The sequence below is a fragment of the Diprion similis genome, chromosome 10, assembly GCF_021155765.1.
Source record: "Diprion similis isolate iyDipSimi1 chromosome 10, iyDipSimi1.1, whole genome shotgun sequence".
Classification (NCBI taxonomy): domain Eukaryota; kingdom Metazoa; phylum Arthropoda; class Insecta; order Hymenoptera; family Diprionidae; genus Diprion; species Diprion similis.
Window position 1 is genome coordinate 11,605,236 of NC_060114.1, and position 18,692 is coordinate 11,623,927.

At 37.1% G+C, this 18,692-nt stretch overlaps 2 protein-coding genes across 2 annotated transcripts; one reads left to right on the plus strand and one right to left on the minus strand.

Annotated features, from left to right (window-relative positions):
- Positions 1 to 9,240: 9,240 nt before the first annotated feature.
- On the plus strand, positions 9,241 to 13,103 carry LOC124410971 (general transcriptional corepressor CYC8-like). The gene is made up of 4 exons (XM_046889736.1): positions 9,241 to 9,338; positions 10,569 to 10,839; positions 11,601 to 11,959; positions 12,794 to 13,103. The coding sequence occupies exons 1-4, from the start codon at positions 9,327 to 9,329 to the stop codon at positions 12,932 to 12,934; spliced, it is 783 nt and encodes a 260-aa protein (XP_046745692.1). The 5' UTR covers positions 9,241 to 9,326; the 3' UTR covers positions 12,935 to 13,103.
- Positions 13,104 to 14,686: 1,583 nt separating this feature from the next.
- LOC124410930 (prisilkin-39-like) lies at positions 14,687 to 16,345 on the minus strand. Its single transcript, XM_046889673.1, has 2 exons — positions 16,205 to 16,345; positions 14,687 to 15,390 (listed from the first exon to the last, which is right to left on the minus strand). Exons 1-2 carry the CDS (start codon positions 16,214 to 16,216, stop codon positions 14,872 to 14,874), a joined length of 531 nt encoding a protein of 176 aa, XP_046745629.1. The 5' UTR covers positions 16,217 to 16,345; the 3' UTR covers positions 14,687 to 14,871.
- Between the last annotated feature and the right edge of the window lie 2,347 nt (positions 16,346 to 18,692).

An 18,692-nucleotide genomic window follows, 5' to 3' on the forward strand; every position in this document is an offset into this window, starting at 1 on the left:
ACATTAATCGGATCATTAAACGTTTCGATGAAAACTGCGAAAAAAACTAGCCCCAAATCGATTTCAGTGTTTCCCAAAAACAGAAAACAAAAATTAAATACGCTTATCTGTGACTACAATTCTTTCAACTTTTTTGAAAAAAAATTTAAGGGACGATATTCAAACCACAATGAAGAATATTTTGGTGAATATATGTATTAGAATTTTATGCTATTGACGATATTTTGCGTGTTTCTTATTCTTTCACACTTGGAAAAATATTAACGATAACGTCGTGAACTCATCAATAATTGAATGCACTATACTATAAACGAAAGAAATTTATTGTTTTCAGCGGTAGGTTTTTTCATTAAGAAATTCGAAACCTCTCGATTGCCAGAGAACCCGTAAGTTAATTTCTCCGTAAGGTGGGTCTTCTCTTTATAAATCGCTGCTTTATTCTCGTGGAAATTTCACTTCCTCTAAGGTTTTGTAAACTAATTTAATATCAATGTTTTTTTTTTTTTTTTTCATTATTGTTCTCAAACTTTCAGCTTTTCCAATTCGCCAGAAATCTCGGACTCATATGCTATTACAAAATCAGTTTTAAATAAACTTTTGTAACGCGAGTATTTTTCAACATATTATTTTATCTTGACGATATTTCGCCATCAGAAATAAAAAAATTATTTCGCTAACCATATTGCTCAGTGAAAATCACAAACTCTTATAATTTCCCCTGTTTTTCCGAACAGCGACGGTCAAGTTTTTATTTCCGACCCAACTTAAACGTGAATCCCGTGAATAGCGGAGAAGATAAAGTTTTTACTCAATTTTTCCAATTAATATGGCCAATTTCGTACCCAAAAAAAAGATCACCAAAGGCAATGGAGCGGGAAAAAGATGCGTAGCGTAGTTTCCGGCAAGAAATTTTTCTCGCTGCGTCACGGAAGATAATGTGTTTACGTTTGAATCGGTCTAGCGGTATGCATGAATGTAGCAAGAAAGTAGATGAAAAAAATTATATCCAATCAAATTTTCATTCACCCGGATGATTATTTGCAAATCTACGATTAACCATTTTCAATTTGAATCCTTGAACCCCAGAAAAAGACCAGCGGGATTAAAATTTTCGTAGTATTCAAGGCTGGAAAAACTGAAACTATTTACGGAATTGAGTAAAAAAATTTTGAAATGTAAACGTATAACGTTGAACGGTAATCGATTTAGTTTTCATTTTATTTAACGCTCTTCATACCGTAGTTCTGATAATCTCGTTCACGGCGTATCACATTTTATACGCGGCGGTGCAAAGAGATCCGAGATTATCGCTAATCCATCAGAGCAGAGAGAAGGGTCGTCAGGTCAAATTTACAACGTGGAAAATTGCCGGCTAAACAAGCAATGTAGTGCAAAATTAATTTCGCACTGTTGTGAAACATACCTCTAGTGCATTTAAAAATGATTGCATTGCTTGATTTGTTTAAGGAAGGGTGGGGCAAAGTGAACCCCTTAAGAAAATAACGCCTAAAATCAGAATAAAATGTTTACTTTTCATATGAAAAATTGGGTTAAATTATTATTCAGCTCTATCGGGAAAAAGTAATCAGAAATTCAAGTTCAGAAAATTATTTCACTTTGACGAATTGAGACTAAAGCACAACTTAAAACGTTTTACGTTATGAGCTGTGCAATTACTTGAGTAAACGATTTCCAATAATTCGTATTCAATAAAAAGTTTAGGCGGTTAATTTTATACCTTGTTATTTAAAAAATTCCAGGGGGCCCACTTTGTCCCCAAATTTTTTGAGATATCAGAAATTTTAAGGCGCCCACTTTGAGAATCCATGTTTAACACTTTGTTAAAATGATACGAATAACTGAACTCTCTCTGTTGAGTGATTAAGCGATACCATTTTTCAAAAAACAAACGTTTCTGTCTTTCGAGACACGACCTGCCAAAAAGGGTTGTGTTCTCGCTAAGACGTCGTTTACAACGGGGTTAAACTTTCCGTCGTTACACAGGCCGTCGAAATTCCCAAGTTCTGAGGGGGTAGCACTAATGCAAGTGACTTATGAAGTCTCATCTATCCGTAGGAATAATACACGACGTCTCATCTTCATTTAAACACCTGATTAGCCGTCGGGAAAATGAAAGCGTACAAAAAGTTGTTTCCAAAAAAAAATATATCACAGTTTCTGAGATACATTTGACGGTGATATTAAAAAACTTTACGAAATTACGCGATAAATTTGTGTTTTTGAAATGTTCATCAATGCGTTATAAGGAGTTTCGTCTTCCAGAAAAATTGACGATCTTAGAAAAAATCGATATGGTGAAAACAAATCTCTGACGCAAGTTTATTTTCCTCGCAATCTGTCAACGATATTAAACGTAAAGTTGAAAAATTTTGTATAACCTTTGTAAAGTGCAATTTTTTGCTATGTGGCCTCAATTTTTGTGAACTGATCTAACGATCATAAATTTATCGATAATTATGTCAGCCTAATATCTCAGTTTAATTATAGGGAGGGAGAAAATGTAGAAATCTATATCGAGCAGTCGAAATCGTTAAGCTGTGGTTGAATAGCCTTCATTACAATTCGGAAGATTCTAACGATTGTGAGTCAAAGGCATTTAACAAGATCTTGTAGGCTTTTCAATAAGACTCTTACAATTAGTCCGATTAAACAGCTCGACTTCCCTGAAACGATTCGCGAATAGCGGGTGAAAATGAACTGAATGTCTCCGGTAAAGTAGACGAAACAGGTAGATTGATGAAAAATATACAGCTGAAGGAAATTCTCATGATCCAAACAGTGATCAGAGGAAAAAAAACAAGAATGGAAAGTCGACAAATACGCCAAATGACCAAATTAAATTCAAAATGAATATCACGTAGAATTTCATCAGTTTCCGGGGATAAACTCTAAACGACCAAATTGCCCGAAGGGTTGAATTATCAGAGGGCGCCATTCCACATGGTTTTAATGAACGAATATTCGCTCCAGAAGCTTTCTAAAATGAGAACAATTTGGAGTTTCAACAGGTCAGGGTTTTGACAATTCGGAGTGAAATTGGTCGTTTCTATTCAAATTTATACCTGCAGTATGATCCAGAACACCATGCGATAGCTTTAAATTTGATTGGAAAATGTTTACTCTTTCTGGAAGTATTACAGATACCTTAAAAGAATGAGAAAAAAAAAACGAAGAGAAAAAGAAAATCCACCAATAATTGTGTATTACATAGAAATAGGGGAGGGTGGAGCAAAGTCGGCAAGTTAAAATTTTTGATATCTCAAAAAATTTGGGGGCAAAGTGGGCTCCCTGAAATTTTTTAAATAACAAGGTATAAAATTAACCGCCTAAACTTTTTATTGCATACGAATTATTGGAAATCGTTTACTCAAGTAATTGCACAGCTCATAACGTAAAACGTTTTAAGTTGTGCTTTAGTCTCAATTCGTCAAAGTGAAATAATTTTCTGAACTTGAATTTCTGATTACTTTTTCCCGATAGAGCTAAATAATAATTTAACACAATTTTTCATATGAAAAGTAAACATTTTATTCTGATTTTAGGCGTTATTTTCTTAAGGGGTTCACTTTGCCCCACCATCCCCTATCAAAAATCAATATAAAAGCAATGCCACTTTCGAAAATGGCCACCACTATGAAGAGGCACTACTTGAATAACTTTGCTGAAAGTTTTGACGAATCATCAGAGATTGTCCGAATCCCAGGTCTCAAAGTTTAGGGTCAGAGATCAATCTTCTGCGGACGAGGCGATGAGATATCTTCTGCATTCTATTCCCTCGATGGTACGTTTCAGTGCTGAATAAATCCCGAGGATGAAGTGCTTCCGGAGTCAAAAAAAAAAAAACTCTGGAATTTTCGACGAGTGTAATTCCGTTGTGATGTAATTTCACAAGGGGATCAAAAGATGCGTGGGAAGGAATATGGATACAAGTAAACTCAGCTCGTGGAATATAAGAGACAAAGTGATATTTCTAGTGGCGGTATTAAGCACTAGAAAGTCTGCAATGTCTTTGGAAGAAAATCCCTCAACCCCGTGACATTAGTGGCAAGGAAATTGAAAAATCGTCAAGTGGCAGTGAAATCCGTGGCATTGGAAAACGTCCTCATGAAGACGTCAGATCCCGGTTGTCGGCGCCATTTTATCACCACATAACCTAAGTTTTTGATTTTAATGGTTGCAAGACATAATTCTTGGGCTCTCAAATGACTCATGTCAGATAAATTAATTAAACATGATCAATAATATATCTGTTTCACTATCCATACGCGAAAAAACACGGTCAATGGTCAACTGTCAGCCTGGTTGCATTAGTTTTAATTTTTTCTACCAGACGACGCATTTTGGTGATTATTCCTTGGGATGTGACAAAGGTTGGAGAAGTACCTAAGATATTAATTGGAGCTCCTGAAGCGAGTCGGTCGATCGGTTAGTTCGATACCCATCTCGTAAGTCCGTTTGCGATGGGGAGAGCAATTATGATATAAACTCGGATGACTGGACACCCGAATCTATTTGCCAGACTAAAAGTGTTTGTCGAGTATTAAAGTAAATAAGTAAGTAATACATGATTTTAAACGGTTGACTGGCAGGGTGTTTTCGAGTTTTTGTGCCAAAACTGGTAGAAGTATGTTTTTTACTAAAATATACGAATATCTGTTTTAGGGAGGCTTTTGGTGTTGTCGATTTTTTTCTGAACACAGTTTTTGCTTTGCGGGATGTTAAAGGGGTAAAAATAAGGGTTGAGGGTGAGATTTCCGATTTTTCAAAAAAGTTGGATTTGGGGATTTTTAGGGACGCTTATTGCATTCCTGAACTTGATTTTCACTGCGCAGCCCCCCGGAGGAATGAAAAATAAGGGTCGATGGTGAAACTCTTTAGTTTCTCCAATTCTCAATACTAGAAATACATATTCAATGTCAGATTCATGAAGTTCAAATGGTAGATCCGAAGAACATGAACACCAAAATGTAAATTCCTAAAAATTCATTATTGTTATTTTTGTTTATTTACACTTCAGTGTCCGCCATTTAGAATTTCTTGATTCAGATAGCAGATTCATAATTAGCAATCAAAAAAACCTTAAAAGACTTAAAAAGTATGTACTTTAAAGAGTGTAGAATAATTATATATGATTTGGGTAATTTTCAGGTTAGGATTTTGAGTTTAATAAATCTGATTAATAAGTCGAATAGAGCATACCAGAAAACAGTTATATACAAATTTTCGTCCAAATAGACTGAAATTTGAGAAAGTTATTCAAGCTTGTACACATTTGATACAATACGAGGATTGGAAGAGTTTTTTTTTTTTTGTACATATACTAGATGTTGATTAATCCCTGACCGACAAAGAGAGTAAAATCCCCCCCCCCCCCCCCCCCCCCCCCCCACCCCAATCTTGTACTCTTGTTACAGACTGTAAGGATTGAACCCCAGGTTCTTGAGCTTCAGGGTAAATTTTTATTTGTTTAGTTCAACCTAATTAATTTCATAGTAAACGATTTTATGAGAAATCGTTTGAACTTTAATATCGAATTATTTGATATTTTCGAATTCAATTGTAAAAAGTTATTTTTTCACTTGATAAAAATCCTTTATAGCAGGGGCGGAGGATGCAAAAAAAAACGGGGTACTTAAGAAAACATTATAATTCAAAGTTATGCTCAATAATGTTTATAGAAATTATATTTCACTATTTAAAAAACATTTTGGAAAACAACATTTTTTTATAAAGTTTTAAGGATATCCATTTTGCCCCCCCCCCTCCCCTGCATATGTTTCCAATTTATCGTTTCCAGAATCCCCACGAATTCCTCACTTTTTACGCGATGATATATTAACTGCTGGTGAAAAAATGGGTACAACGAAAAATAAAAAAAAAAAAAAAAAAAAAAAAAAAAAAAAAAAAAAAAAACAGAAAAACAAAGTAATATGTAAATATTTCCCCACGTTAGTGTGTTTAATGCCGATATTCATGCGTATACATTATACGCGGCTGCTTATTCACCAACAGCCATCCATTCCAGGACCCCTGAGTGCCAGCAGTGTTTCACGCCGATGATAAATGGCTTCTGATCCTGGAGACGGGAATTGTCATCGAGACTACAAAACGAGCAGCATTTCGCTCTGCATGAATACACGTGGACAGAACGACTATTCATCCTGGTAATTATCGATGGAAATTTTTCTCACCCCTTCGCGCAGGATCAGATCACAATAGGCAGCCGTTCGCCATCTACCCTACAACCTTAAATTATACCAGACCCGTTTGTTTTAACGTTTTGTTTCGAGGAGATCGCCGAGTGGCCAGACCTCACTTCACTTTAAAGATATTCGAAGGGATAATTGGGTGTTAATTTTTTTAATTCTTACTTTACACAGAAATTTTTTCTGTATTCTCTTAATTCTAACCAACCTGGACAGGACTTTCAGAGTTGATGAAAATATTCGATTTATTACTTTTTTCACGATAATGGGATGCCGTTACTGTTGAAGCGTTGAATCAACTCTCCGAAGTGACGTTCTTTCAATAAATAATCTCCAGGTTTATTGCTTGTATGATATTTACACTTGACGTATTTAAATAGTGATCTAAAAAAAAAGAAGCATTTTTAGATCTTCATTAGATCTAATCTTTTTACATTAGAAATTACAGTAATTTTGGGGCTAACGCTTCTACATCCATTTGAAAGTCGTTATACTTCCCGTAAGTTGAAAAAATTAGATAAAAACACTTGCTTCGGTAATTCGTAGGAAAAAAGTATAAAGCCATCGTCACTTTGGCAACCGGGAAGAAAAATACACAGCATTTGCAATGAAAGGAAGGTCGAGGTGATATTTGGGGGTAAAAAACGAACAACTGTAATACAGCGACTGAATAAGCAGTGTAGCGAGGAAATAACAAGAGGAAGGAGAGATTGGAGGCGATAAAACAATTTTAAACAGAAACTCAGCTGAAAGGCACATTTGTATTCAGCTTGAATAATCGTTAGAACGACGGAGGGAATTAGCTCAGATTTTTTAACCGTTTAAAACGCCGATGAAGAGAATCCTCGCTTGCACAGGATATCGGGGGTGGACCAGTCACCTACCGCAGAGCTCGTAATCCTTGTCTGTCGCAAACGAAGGCACCTAATCCCACCGTATTCCAGAATTAGGTTTACGAACCCCAATTCTATTCCTTAGTATTGCAACTTTGGGTTAAAAGAAAATAAAGAGGTTCTCCGATAACAAAACAAATGCAGCGAAACACAGAAAACTCGGATATCTAAGAAACTGGGTGCTTTCGTGCTTTCAAGTTAACGTCTAGAGAAAGACTGTTTTTACAATAATCGTGGCTGGCGCAGTAGCCAAGTAATTCATCTATTCGTAACATGATTTCATAATTCTTCTTTACGGTATTTAAAAGAGCAATGAAAACCAGGTTATCAGAAATCTTTGAAGAAGGCTAATTTTTTATGTCGGTTAAACCGATACTTCGGAACGTTATGAATACATATAAGATCCGGACAGGTAAAGTGATACTTTGTTCTCTGAGGAGGATCCACAGAATAAGCCGAAACGTTGGAAAACTGAGTATCATTGCCACGTCATGACCTACATATCCAAGATCCATTTTACTATTACATAACTTGTGAAACTTTGATGATGTTTGTAATTTCATGTGAAGAAAAAGTGTTTCGAGTTTAAGGCCGGAACTTGGTTGACCTGGATTTTCAGAAAATCACGTGATAGGACAACGAGTGATAAGATTCAACGGTTAATCAACGTTCCAGCAGGGTGCATTTAATGAAATTTAAGTTCACCACGGAATCTCCGCAATCAGTGGCTACGGCACAGCACGAAGCATCAAAATTTGAATCGCAAATCTGAAAAAAGAGGCAGAAGCATCACGTCGATGTGTGCAGCATGAATCTGTATATTTGATGAGTGAATAAAAAAAATCAGGGAAGTTGGGTGTAGAAGCAGCAGCGCCGGTACAGAATAATTAATCATCCAAACGTATTTTCATAAACGTCGTGACCATTAATTATAGGAGTCGAGAATGGAAAAGATGAGAAAAAAATAAATAAATAACTCAGCTCACAACCCCGAGTGTTCTGGAAGGGGTGATCACTGCTATATTTCACTTTGGGTTAACCGGCATAATATCTTGTATCGATCGAGAAACCGTCCAGAAAAAAGTGAAATGAGGTTACACCATCGCAATATATAATACAAAGATTCGCGCGAATTTTCAACGTATTCGACGAAAGGACTCAGTGGCCCAAATTCTAAAATACACTCAAAGAAAACGATTTGATTTTTTTTTAGTTAAATCAATTTATAGACGCATTCGTTGTTAAATACCACCATTGCATCAGTCATTATTTGATGTAGCACATAATTCGTGTAGCATAAATTCCAATGAAACGATAATTTTTCAGTTATATCATCTAAACAATCAATAATTCAAGCTTTGCAAAACGATTTCATTGCGTAGATCCGATTTCGCAACCGTAACAGAATCCATGGAATCGAGGTCTCAAATCTTTCCTTAGACATTACTAAAACATTTTGGAGTTTATTTTTTGGTAGTGTAAAAATAATGGCGATCGAATGCGTATTAACCCTGAAATTTCTTTGCAAAGAACGAGATTTTTTTCCTTTTTTTTTGTTAGTGTACTTCGACGGTACGTGATCGATTGACAATGAAAGTCAAGTTCCGCCTGCCTAACCTGGACAGCGATAACACAACGTGTCGAATTGAAGGAGTTATTAATGGCAGCAACTCCCGAGGTTCGATGCAGAATTTCAATTGCCTCGCGACAGTTTTTTGATGTCATTAGTCATTACCTTCTGATCGACTCGTGCAGAGTATCATCAAGTATCCAAACTCGGCTTTTCGCTAAAAGGGAATTGAAAACGAGCGATATCGTTAAAGTGGCACCGCGTACTTCCAAGGGATGAAAAAAGACGAGTCTATCATAATTTGCCGTAAACACTTTAAGCATATCGTTAATTCGTCAACCCTTGAGGCCAGGGACGTAAGTCGAGAAGCACAATCATGGTCTGGTTTCTAAGACAATCGCCATTCCAGTCTCGTATTACTCGGGGAAAGTGAACCTCTCTGATCACCGTTTGGATCCTCCACTATGCCAATCACGTCGCGACGCACTCACTTCCGACGTATATAACTCCCCACGGAATCGTTGTCCTGGTTTAACTCTCAGGAGGATTACCTGCGAGCAAACGATTCGCATCATACCGCAGTTACACCTTTGACTACACGCATCGCTGGGATTTTGACACTGGTCAAATTTAACCATGGATTCAAAGGTGAGTTAGTCATGTCTGATTAAATTAATAGATATATGATAATAATAGTGTATTTGGGTTTGCAAAGTGCTAATGAAGGTATTGAAATAGAAATATATTATGTCGAGGGGCTGGAGTTCGTTGAGAATTCTTTTCAAAGTATTACCGTGTTTTACAGACATTCGACGATCCATTCGAACCCTTTGAAATCCTATAGGAGTATTTTATGACGGGATCATGTTGTCCGGAACCAACGATATTGCGATTATTCGAATTCTTTGACCTCGGTTTCGGAATTCGAAGAAAAATCTTGGCCTGTTTTATTCAAAGAAAAAGAAAAAAATCACTTATTGAAATACCCAGGTTATGAGGAAAGACCCTGCGTCGTATTTCAGAGACTTACGAGTATTGATCGGCCGTGTCGACGAAAAGGAACCAAATTTGAATTAACAGTAAATCATAAGTGTAAATACTCATGCGAAGCGAATCTTATCCAATTGGATTGAAAAACCCTAGGAGCACTCAAATAGTGTTGGTACTAACGACCATCAAGTCAATCCTCACCCATTTCATTCGATCTTGATTCGATATTAATAATAAATTGTTCTCAAAGAAAACCCGTTATGAAAAGATCCATCAAAGATGGCGAACTTTTCGAGTGTCCAGCCTTTGATTCAAAATGTTTTTGAATACGGACTGCATAACTTTGATTTTGTCGTCAGAGTCTGCTTTTTGCAGAGACGGTGCAATGACCTAAAATTCTCTGAATCCCTTGAACGTTCGCAAAATTTCGACAGTTGAATTCGACGATTAACTTGCATGAGGAAGCGATTGGCGCGATGTTCATGGAAGCTGTAAGCCGTGTAGATTTTCAGTGGCGATATACAAACGAATTATCATGGTGAATGATTAAAGCTCGGTAGTGCGTGATTGTTCAACGCCGCTAGTCGAAATGCATGAATATTCAATGAAACAGGTTGCCAACGGCGGTTGCGGTCGGTTAGAATCCACGAAAATTCGCGTGAAAATCTGGTGAATCCTGAAAATAATCGAACGTTCTACAAGCTTGCAAATGAGAGGCAGAATGCCAAACGATGCGAACTATACGGAGAAAGCGGAAGAGAAACGACAAGCCAACTCTTGGCACTTGACACTTTTCCAATTCGGCTTTCCAATTTTCCGCAACTTTATTATTTACGCATTTTAATACTAACTCGTAAATAATAACCTTTGGTTTTCCTCCTCCAGCAGAAAACCGCAATCGCCATTGCGCTGTTCTGCGTTTTAGCGACCGCTGCGGAACCTCCGGTACCACAAGGCATCAGAGCCTCCAATGTCCTTGGAGGTTCAGGACAACACGCATCCTTCAGTTTCGTGAGGCCCGGACTCACCCAGACCTCGTACTCCTTCAACGGGCCCAGTTCTCATCAGGCTTTCAGTTCCAGCATCGGCAATCCTCACCTCGCCCAAAAAGTGCTGCCCAATGTGGCCCAAGCCTTGGCCTACAGGAACCCTGGACTAGGTAACGAAACATTGTCAAAACTAGCCTTGTTTCGGGGGAAAACAAGTTTAATTAGTCTCGTCATTTTTCAACCTTCCTTACTTTATCCAAGTCGCAATATAATTTTGCTTTCGGAGGATGGTTTCGGAACTTGAAGAATGGCAGATGTGACTTACTGGCCAGCATCGACTAAGCATGAAAAACTCCGGTTCAGCCTAGAAATATGACATGATTTTTTCAAATGATGACTGAGTCGTATATTCGGGTGCATTTTTTGCACATGTTCAATCCGATCCGCCTGAAAACCGAATCTACAATTTTTATAGCAAAATAATGTACTTTTATAAAATATTTTGAGGTGATTGCATTTTGATAAACTTTGAGTCACTTTCATAGTGCCAGAATACGACTTTACGAATGTCATAAGTACTTATGAAACAGAAAGAGCCGACTAGCATCAGAAACTATATGCAAGGATCTGTGTATCTGATCTAAATCATCCGAACAATAAAACTTCCAACTTGTTTAGTTCAACGACTGAATCATCAAAGCTTAACTAAACACGCTTTGCATGCTTTGTCGATAAGATGACAAAAAGTTCACTTTTCTTAGACCATACTTAAATCATCACCCACATCAAGCACTATTTTTAAATAATGCTCCATTCAAGAGTAACCCAAAAATCTGAAAAAGCCTCAAACTACGTTCTGCAGTACGTTTCAAGGTCTTCACTTAATCCCTTTACCCAAACTGACTTTTCACCGGCAATTAACTTTTCCCAGGCTACTTTTCGAATGGCCCGATAACCACTGCATACGCTTCGTCTGGAGTACAGGCCACACCTGGAGGTCATCCTTCGGCTCTCGGAACGCAAATAGCTTACCAAGGAGCACCGACTCCTGATCAATCCGAGGCTGCTGCCCTTCGGGCCTACCTTCAGCAACAGTACCAGCAACAGTACCAGCAGCAACTTCAGCAGCAATACTTGCAGGCCCAACAACATCAGCCCCAGACTTCTCAAGCTGCACCGCAAGCACAGCCAGACGCTGTGGCTTATCAAGCTCAACTTGCACAAATCCATGCGCTTAGACAGGCGCAGGCGCAAGCTCAGGCCGCTCAATCTTCCGAGCAATTACAACAGGTATGGCAAGCCATTTCGGCGAGGAAGGTTTATCGCGATTTAATTAGGCTGAAACATATTCTTTGGGTCGAATTAGATTAGCTCGCATCAATTACTGACCAAATATTCTGCGATTTAATATTCCGAAACATTAATACAAGAGAAAATTAAAAAGTTAATCGGACAGAAAATTTCTCTGATCTTTGGTACAGCGTGTTTTTTTATTTCTTTGTGGATTTTTGTCTTCAATTAACAGCTGTTTGATTTAATTATGCCGTTTCTCTGTTTTCTTACAAAGTTTATTCTTACCGCATTTTTAATCTGAATGCTATAATTGATTGTTTGGATTCTTTGGAATTATTTGGTACTATTGTTTATTATTATACAACGATAATAATATCAGTTTGGAATTGCTTATCCGAAGCACGATCTATTGAACAAAAAATAGCATAATGTGTGTACGAAACAAAGTTCCGAATCGATACTTGCGAGTGATTAATGACGCAACAGGACCATTTATGGACGAAGTAAATCTAGAGTCCAGAAATTTGTTGATATATTTCAAACGAGTTTGAAAACTTGTGTAGATAAAAATAGAAGAATGTCTAAGTAATACGGAAAGGCTTTCGATATAATTCATAGAAACTTTCTCTCTAACTTAGTTCCGAACTTTTTTCACACAAATATCAAAGATTTTCTTTAAAAGTGTCACTTGAAGTAAAAAAATTCATTCTTCAGTCTTTTAACGCGAAATTATTACGCGCTATTACAAAAATTTCAGCACAATGAACACTTGGAAAAATTTTTGCTTCTGAGCTCAAATCTTACAGACTTTAAAATTAACTGTTTTTCCAGATTCCCGAACAAATACAACTGCAACAGCAGGAACAACAACAACAACAACAGACTCAGAATTTACTCGGCGTTGCTTATTCGTCAGCTCCTTCGGTCGCTCACGTGAAAGTGAGCGGAAATGGATACAATTTTGACTTTTAACTAGCGTGCGTCTATTACGTGAATAGTATCGGATTTTTTGTATATATAGTACATAAATGAGCCAAATTGATTTATACCTTAAATCATTGTTATAATACTTTTTACACGTTGCATAGTTTTATCAATTAACGTCTCACTCGACACTATTTATTCCTTTATTATCGTCCGCACTAACAATGTAAGTCGTTGGTTGTATAATGTATTCGTGGAATCTTCTTCCTTGAAACGGTCATTTTCCAAAATCCGTTTGTAGTGAAGTTGCAGCTTCGAGACTTGTATACTGCATAATTAGAAATCTAATATTCAGTAACATTAACCTTGATGTCAAAGGTATGATGCGAAGTCGATCGAATAAAGAAGAAGATTTATACAGTTGGTTCTGTTATCGGCAATGCCATTATCCAAGTCGTTATTTTAGATAATAAAATGGAAAAACCTCTAAAACGTATCTTCATTTTATTAAACCGATTTGCATTTGTCGATACGGTGGCTATAAAATAAAATTCTTTGTGGATCCTTTGAGTTAAGGCGATTGGAACGATAAAAGAGGACGCAGATAATCTCTCAAAGAAAAGACTCGATGCTCTCGCAATGAGGTTTACCAAATATTCTGTAACTCTTTGCTGCGAAGGAAAGGGTTCAGAATATACGTTAAGATTTAACCAATCGAAACCCCACATGATCCATGGTTGCTGCATGTACGAATATTTAAAAAAAATGGTCAAATTTCAGATTTATTCAGTAAACTACTGATACTTCTCAAAATACTTTCTGCTGGGAATGTAGCCGTGTACTAATTATACCGTCTGTTTTGTATTCCGGTCATATCTCACGAGACGTGACCAAGGAAACGATTACATACTACTTTTCAAAGGACCGTGTTCATCCATTGCAGTTTGAACTCTAAAATGTCATTCAATCTTAAGTTACCATTGGCCGAATGGATTTTATCACAACCGAACGACTTCAAACGATAATAAAATAAACTCAAACAGTGGAAATCACATCTGTTCCCGAATTTTTTTTCCATAGGTGTACGGTTGACGAGCATTTTTCAAGTTTGAGAGATCGGAATGGGATCCCCAATGACAAAGTTTCAGAAAATTTTCCAGCTCCGTGAGTTTACCTCAATTCCCAAAGCTTCGTAACTTGGTTTTAAAACTTATTACTCTCTGTTATCACAGCTACAAATTTCGTTATTATCATAATTTGAAGTTGTATAATCTATTCATTATACTTTTCCTTCGAGGCCCTCGTTTCACAGCTTCCATGAAAACGGTCGGATCGTTTTCATTAACGATAAAAGTATGCAAAACAGATGTAACCCAATACCATGATGTGTACGTTTTCATAAACTCTTCAAACTTTTAACTGCAGCCCTAAATATTCATCATTATTGATAACTTTCGAAAAATTGTTACAGAAATCCACAATAGATCCCGACTTGGTTGTACATAAGATCATAAGATTAACTTGATTGACATTTTATATTAACAGATAGACACTGTTTCGTGTAGCTATGGCCCATTCCATTGAAAAATTGGTCATGCTGACCGGGTCGTCCATTTTTATCCAACTGAGCAGTGGTCGGCACTGCAACAATCAGTGAACATTGTCAAAATCAGTTGTCTTAAACCAGATTGACAATAATTAACCGATTTGGACTATATGGTATATTCGGTATATAGCTAATATCAGACGGTGTTCGACTGGCACCAAACCGTAGTCAAAAGACAACAAAGCAAGATTGATCAAACGGTTCGTTTACTTGAGGTACAAAACTTTTGTTTACATGTTTACGGATACGTCGACACACTGCACGCGTGCACATGGCATACGTATAATCTAGGAACTGCTTTAATAATATTCTAAGCCATGCTATAGACCATGAAATCGCTGGGTGGGTGTTCCGTCTATCGCCCGAGGGCTCGTCGTTCTCAGTATCCGTATCCGGTTCCCAGTTCGCTGAAAGACCCTTGGGCTGGATGATGGCCAATTGGCGATGTCTGGTAGGCCAGAGGCTGATGTTGGTAGTTCAGTGGTGCTTGATACCCGGCACCATAGCCGCCGTTGAATCCCGAGAATCCAGAGTATCCATTCCTCAGTACCGGGGAAGCGAAGGTCGGCGTTGGGTACGACAGGCTCCTCGGGGTGAAACCGGAAACCGAAGGGTAGGAAACGGCCCCCGGTGTGTTCCTTCCTCCATAGCCGTAGGGAGAGCCATAACCTGCGGGTCTGACGACCACGTGTCCTGCCGAAACTCCGGAAGAGTAGGAACGACCTGGTGCCAATTGATAACCGGAAGTCCCGTAGCCGTACGGAGACGAGTACGAAGAACCGGCCCTCAGAAGTCCTGGATTTGAAACGTATGAGGCCCCAATCGTCGGACCCACGGGGTGACCATTGTTTATGTAACCGGCATGAGTGGCCACTGCCAAAGCGGCGAATACCACGAGCTGGAATTGATGGTTTGGTGGTTACATGGCGATAAAGTTATGGTGTGATGGTATTCTGCAGGGATTGACCACTGATAAAATCTGTGTGATTTCGAATATGTGAGATCGGTTGTGAAGTACTGTGCAATTGGGGGTGGAGGGTTAAGTTTGTCACAAGTCATTAAGTGTAAGAAATTGATGAAAGTACTGTGTAATTAGTGTTCGAAGCCTCTAAATTTTTTGAAAGTCAGGTAAAATATTTTTCGTTATTGATGGGCCACAGATATGATATCTGTTCAAAAAATATCTGCCTATAGTTTTCAACCGTATGACACGGTGAAAATTAATGAAACAACATTTTTATCTTGCAATCGAAATGGATCTAATTGTAAGCGTAATGGAATAACATGAACTAAGATACAAAGCATTTGAGAAAAGTTCTTGTATTTAGAACGTTAAAAATGATGAAACTTTGGCGTTTTTTATACGATTTTTTCTAACTTTTTGTATACTTGTAACTTTTGATTCAGACGACGGGATTCATTGATCGTTAAATGAAGTTCTTGGGATGGGATAAATTTATAAAAATCACTTGAAATCCCGTAAAACTTTTCAAATCTCTCGAAGCAAACACTGACAATTTTGGCAATCGTGAATTCTCGTAATGACGAAGTCGATGTCTCGAGGTCTGATAAATTAATGGAACTTTATATTTCGCTAACTTCATTCCTTGTCTTTCAATCAATCGAGTCACGTGAATCCCTGCCGATGGGATTTGAAGCGAGCAAGTTGCGTTAGGCGTCTTATACAAAGTATCAGAAGGAGTTTCACTCACTTTGAAAGTCATCCTGGTAAAGTTGGCTCTTTCCTGTGAGAGATTATATTGCCTTATCTGACTTAGTGGCGAACTTTTTCGCTTTTATAGCAGTTGCCGAGCTCCCAAACCGCGATTCGTCTCTCTTACACCACCCCACCAATGCACGTCTTAGTTCTACTTGTGCCTGTACTTGCTTACTGCAACTTACTGCGGTTACACTACCACGTCAACACCTGGACTCGATACCCCTGACCACCTCAAACTCGGTCTCTTACAAATTGACAAAAACAAGGCTATGATTTCTTAGTCTTGTATACTTCGAGCAACAAACAACCCTCGTCGAATCTGTTCAGCGGATATTCATCTCGACTAATTAACAAGGTTAGTTGGCCAAAAATCGACGCTCGTTATTATTATCGTTACGAAAATTGTCATATTCGTAAGCGACAAAGATCTCTTTGGTCATATTAAAATAGACAATAATGGAATTATAAACGAAAGCTTAGACGCCGAAGTTTCGTTCCAAAATGGTTGACAGTCCAGTAGATTTTGTCAGTCTCTGCATGCTCAATTTCAATTCCTTTTATAATGCTTGAAAATTTAATAGATTTTATTTATTTCACTCTATGATGGATCATTTTATTCGGACAATTATTTTATACACACGAGAATTATAATTTTACAAATTTAATTGCAAGACAGATCTATTTTTCATACTTCAAATAATATCATGTTTTTTATACAGTTTGCATAAAGAAATGCTCACATATTAATTATTTCATAAAATTTGAACAACTATCTTTTCATTATTCATTAAAATTTCTTCCGTTTTTCACTATATTTGTTCATTTGTTTTTTGTTTTTTTTTTTTTTGTTTTTTTTTTGCTGCTTGAAAGATACGCTTCTCATTTCAAATGATTTTGATGAATTTAATTTTCCAGTTTTTTCGGCTATTCGTCGATTACACAGTAAAATAAATGATTTACTAACAAGCATTTCGAACTTTTACGTATACATTTAACAATTATCTAAATTGTCTTTTTTACACGAATTCGCCAAAACACTTTGTTCATCACATTAAATATTTGATTTTCCAACATTCAACCGTTATTGATTGATCATGATCAGAAAATGACAAATTGGAATTGGCCACTGAGATGAAAAGAAAATCTGTTTTAGTCACTTGAAAAATATTCATGACTGCAAGGTGATTTGTAAACCTTTACTACAATATTGCTGAGGAAAATATTAAAAAAATGTATTGATAAAATATTCCAATTCATTTCGTATTTAGCAATTTGTAATTCCCTGTTATCCTGCAGGATATTTTCAATCCTGCAAACGTCAGTTAAACAACCAAACTCAGTTAAAGTGATTGTTAGTTCTCCTTCACTGTTTCACATTTTACCGTGACGAAATCTTCGAAAAACAGTGGCTTTGAAAAGGGGTAATAATTTAATATTTTTATAAATAATTAATAAAAAATTTCGACTCCATTTTCGATCACATTTTAAATACAGAATATTTGATTTACTCCAATTACCAAATTCCTAAAATCATTGATCGATACCTCGCAGTCTATTTGAGTCACTTCAAGCGCCACAAGACTCATATTCCTAGTTCAGAACTGAAAATTTTCTGATATTTTTACCAAAGCACATTTAAATTGAATATTTTTGTTACAGTCCAAGATAATATTTACTTCAGACTTTAGATCATAGGTTATATAGATACAGGGATCGGTTCTCAGATAATCACCTATACCTGCGTATATTTCGCAAGGCTAACTTTGGAACCTGAGAAACTGACGATGTATTTTATTTTGCCGATTTATTTCTCAGTGTTCTAATACTTCGATTTTTTTTTTTTTTTTTTTTTTCTCCATCTGGCCGCAAACTGTTTCATCGCTGTCTTTGGTGTCGCGAGTGTATAATATAATATAATGTACGTACATACAGTGAATAATATAATCCATTCTGCAGACAATTATCCGACTATTGAATAACGTATATATATATATAGGAATAAAATCCTACGCGTAGGTACCTAGATGCGTATTCAACACGCATGTCATGTGATACAAATTTTCTATTGTATTGTTCCATACAAGACGATAAATGACCTCAATTTAAGGTGACAATACGGCCGTGAGAATTGCGGCAAATCGTATTGTTGCACCATTGTTTGTACCGGTACTCCTCGATTGTGCTTATGGCACTCATCGGTTGATCGTCATCCAAATCCACTTTCCTTGTGGAACGGCTAATTTGCAATTCAAGTCTTTCCTCTCCGCCGTTTCTCTCTCTCTCTCTCTCTCTCTCTCTCTCTCTCTCTCTCTCTCTCTCTCTCTGTTTTAAAATCACTTCCTACGCTGCTATTATTCGCACTGTTGTTAACAGGAATAATTTAAGAGGTCCCCGACCTAGTTTTACACCAACTTCGTCGCGGATATTGGAAACTTTGAAAGTTGGTATGATCGATACAGTGGCATCAAAAATCGAGGATA

Excerpts from the sequence above, each read along its gene's own strand:
- LOC124410971 (XM_046889736.1), top strand. Across the intron at positions 10,840-11,600 it reads CTACAGGAACCCTGGACTAG|GCTACTTTTCGAATGGCCCG; the intron begins GTAACGAAACAT and ends AACTTTTCCCAG. Across the intron at positions 11,960-12,793 it reads CTTCCGAGCAATTACAACAG|ATTCCCGAACAAATACAACT; the intron begins GTATGGCAAGCC and ends CTGTTTTTCCAG.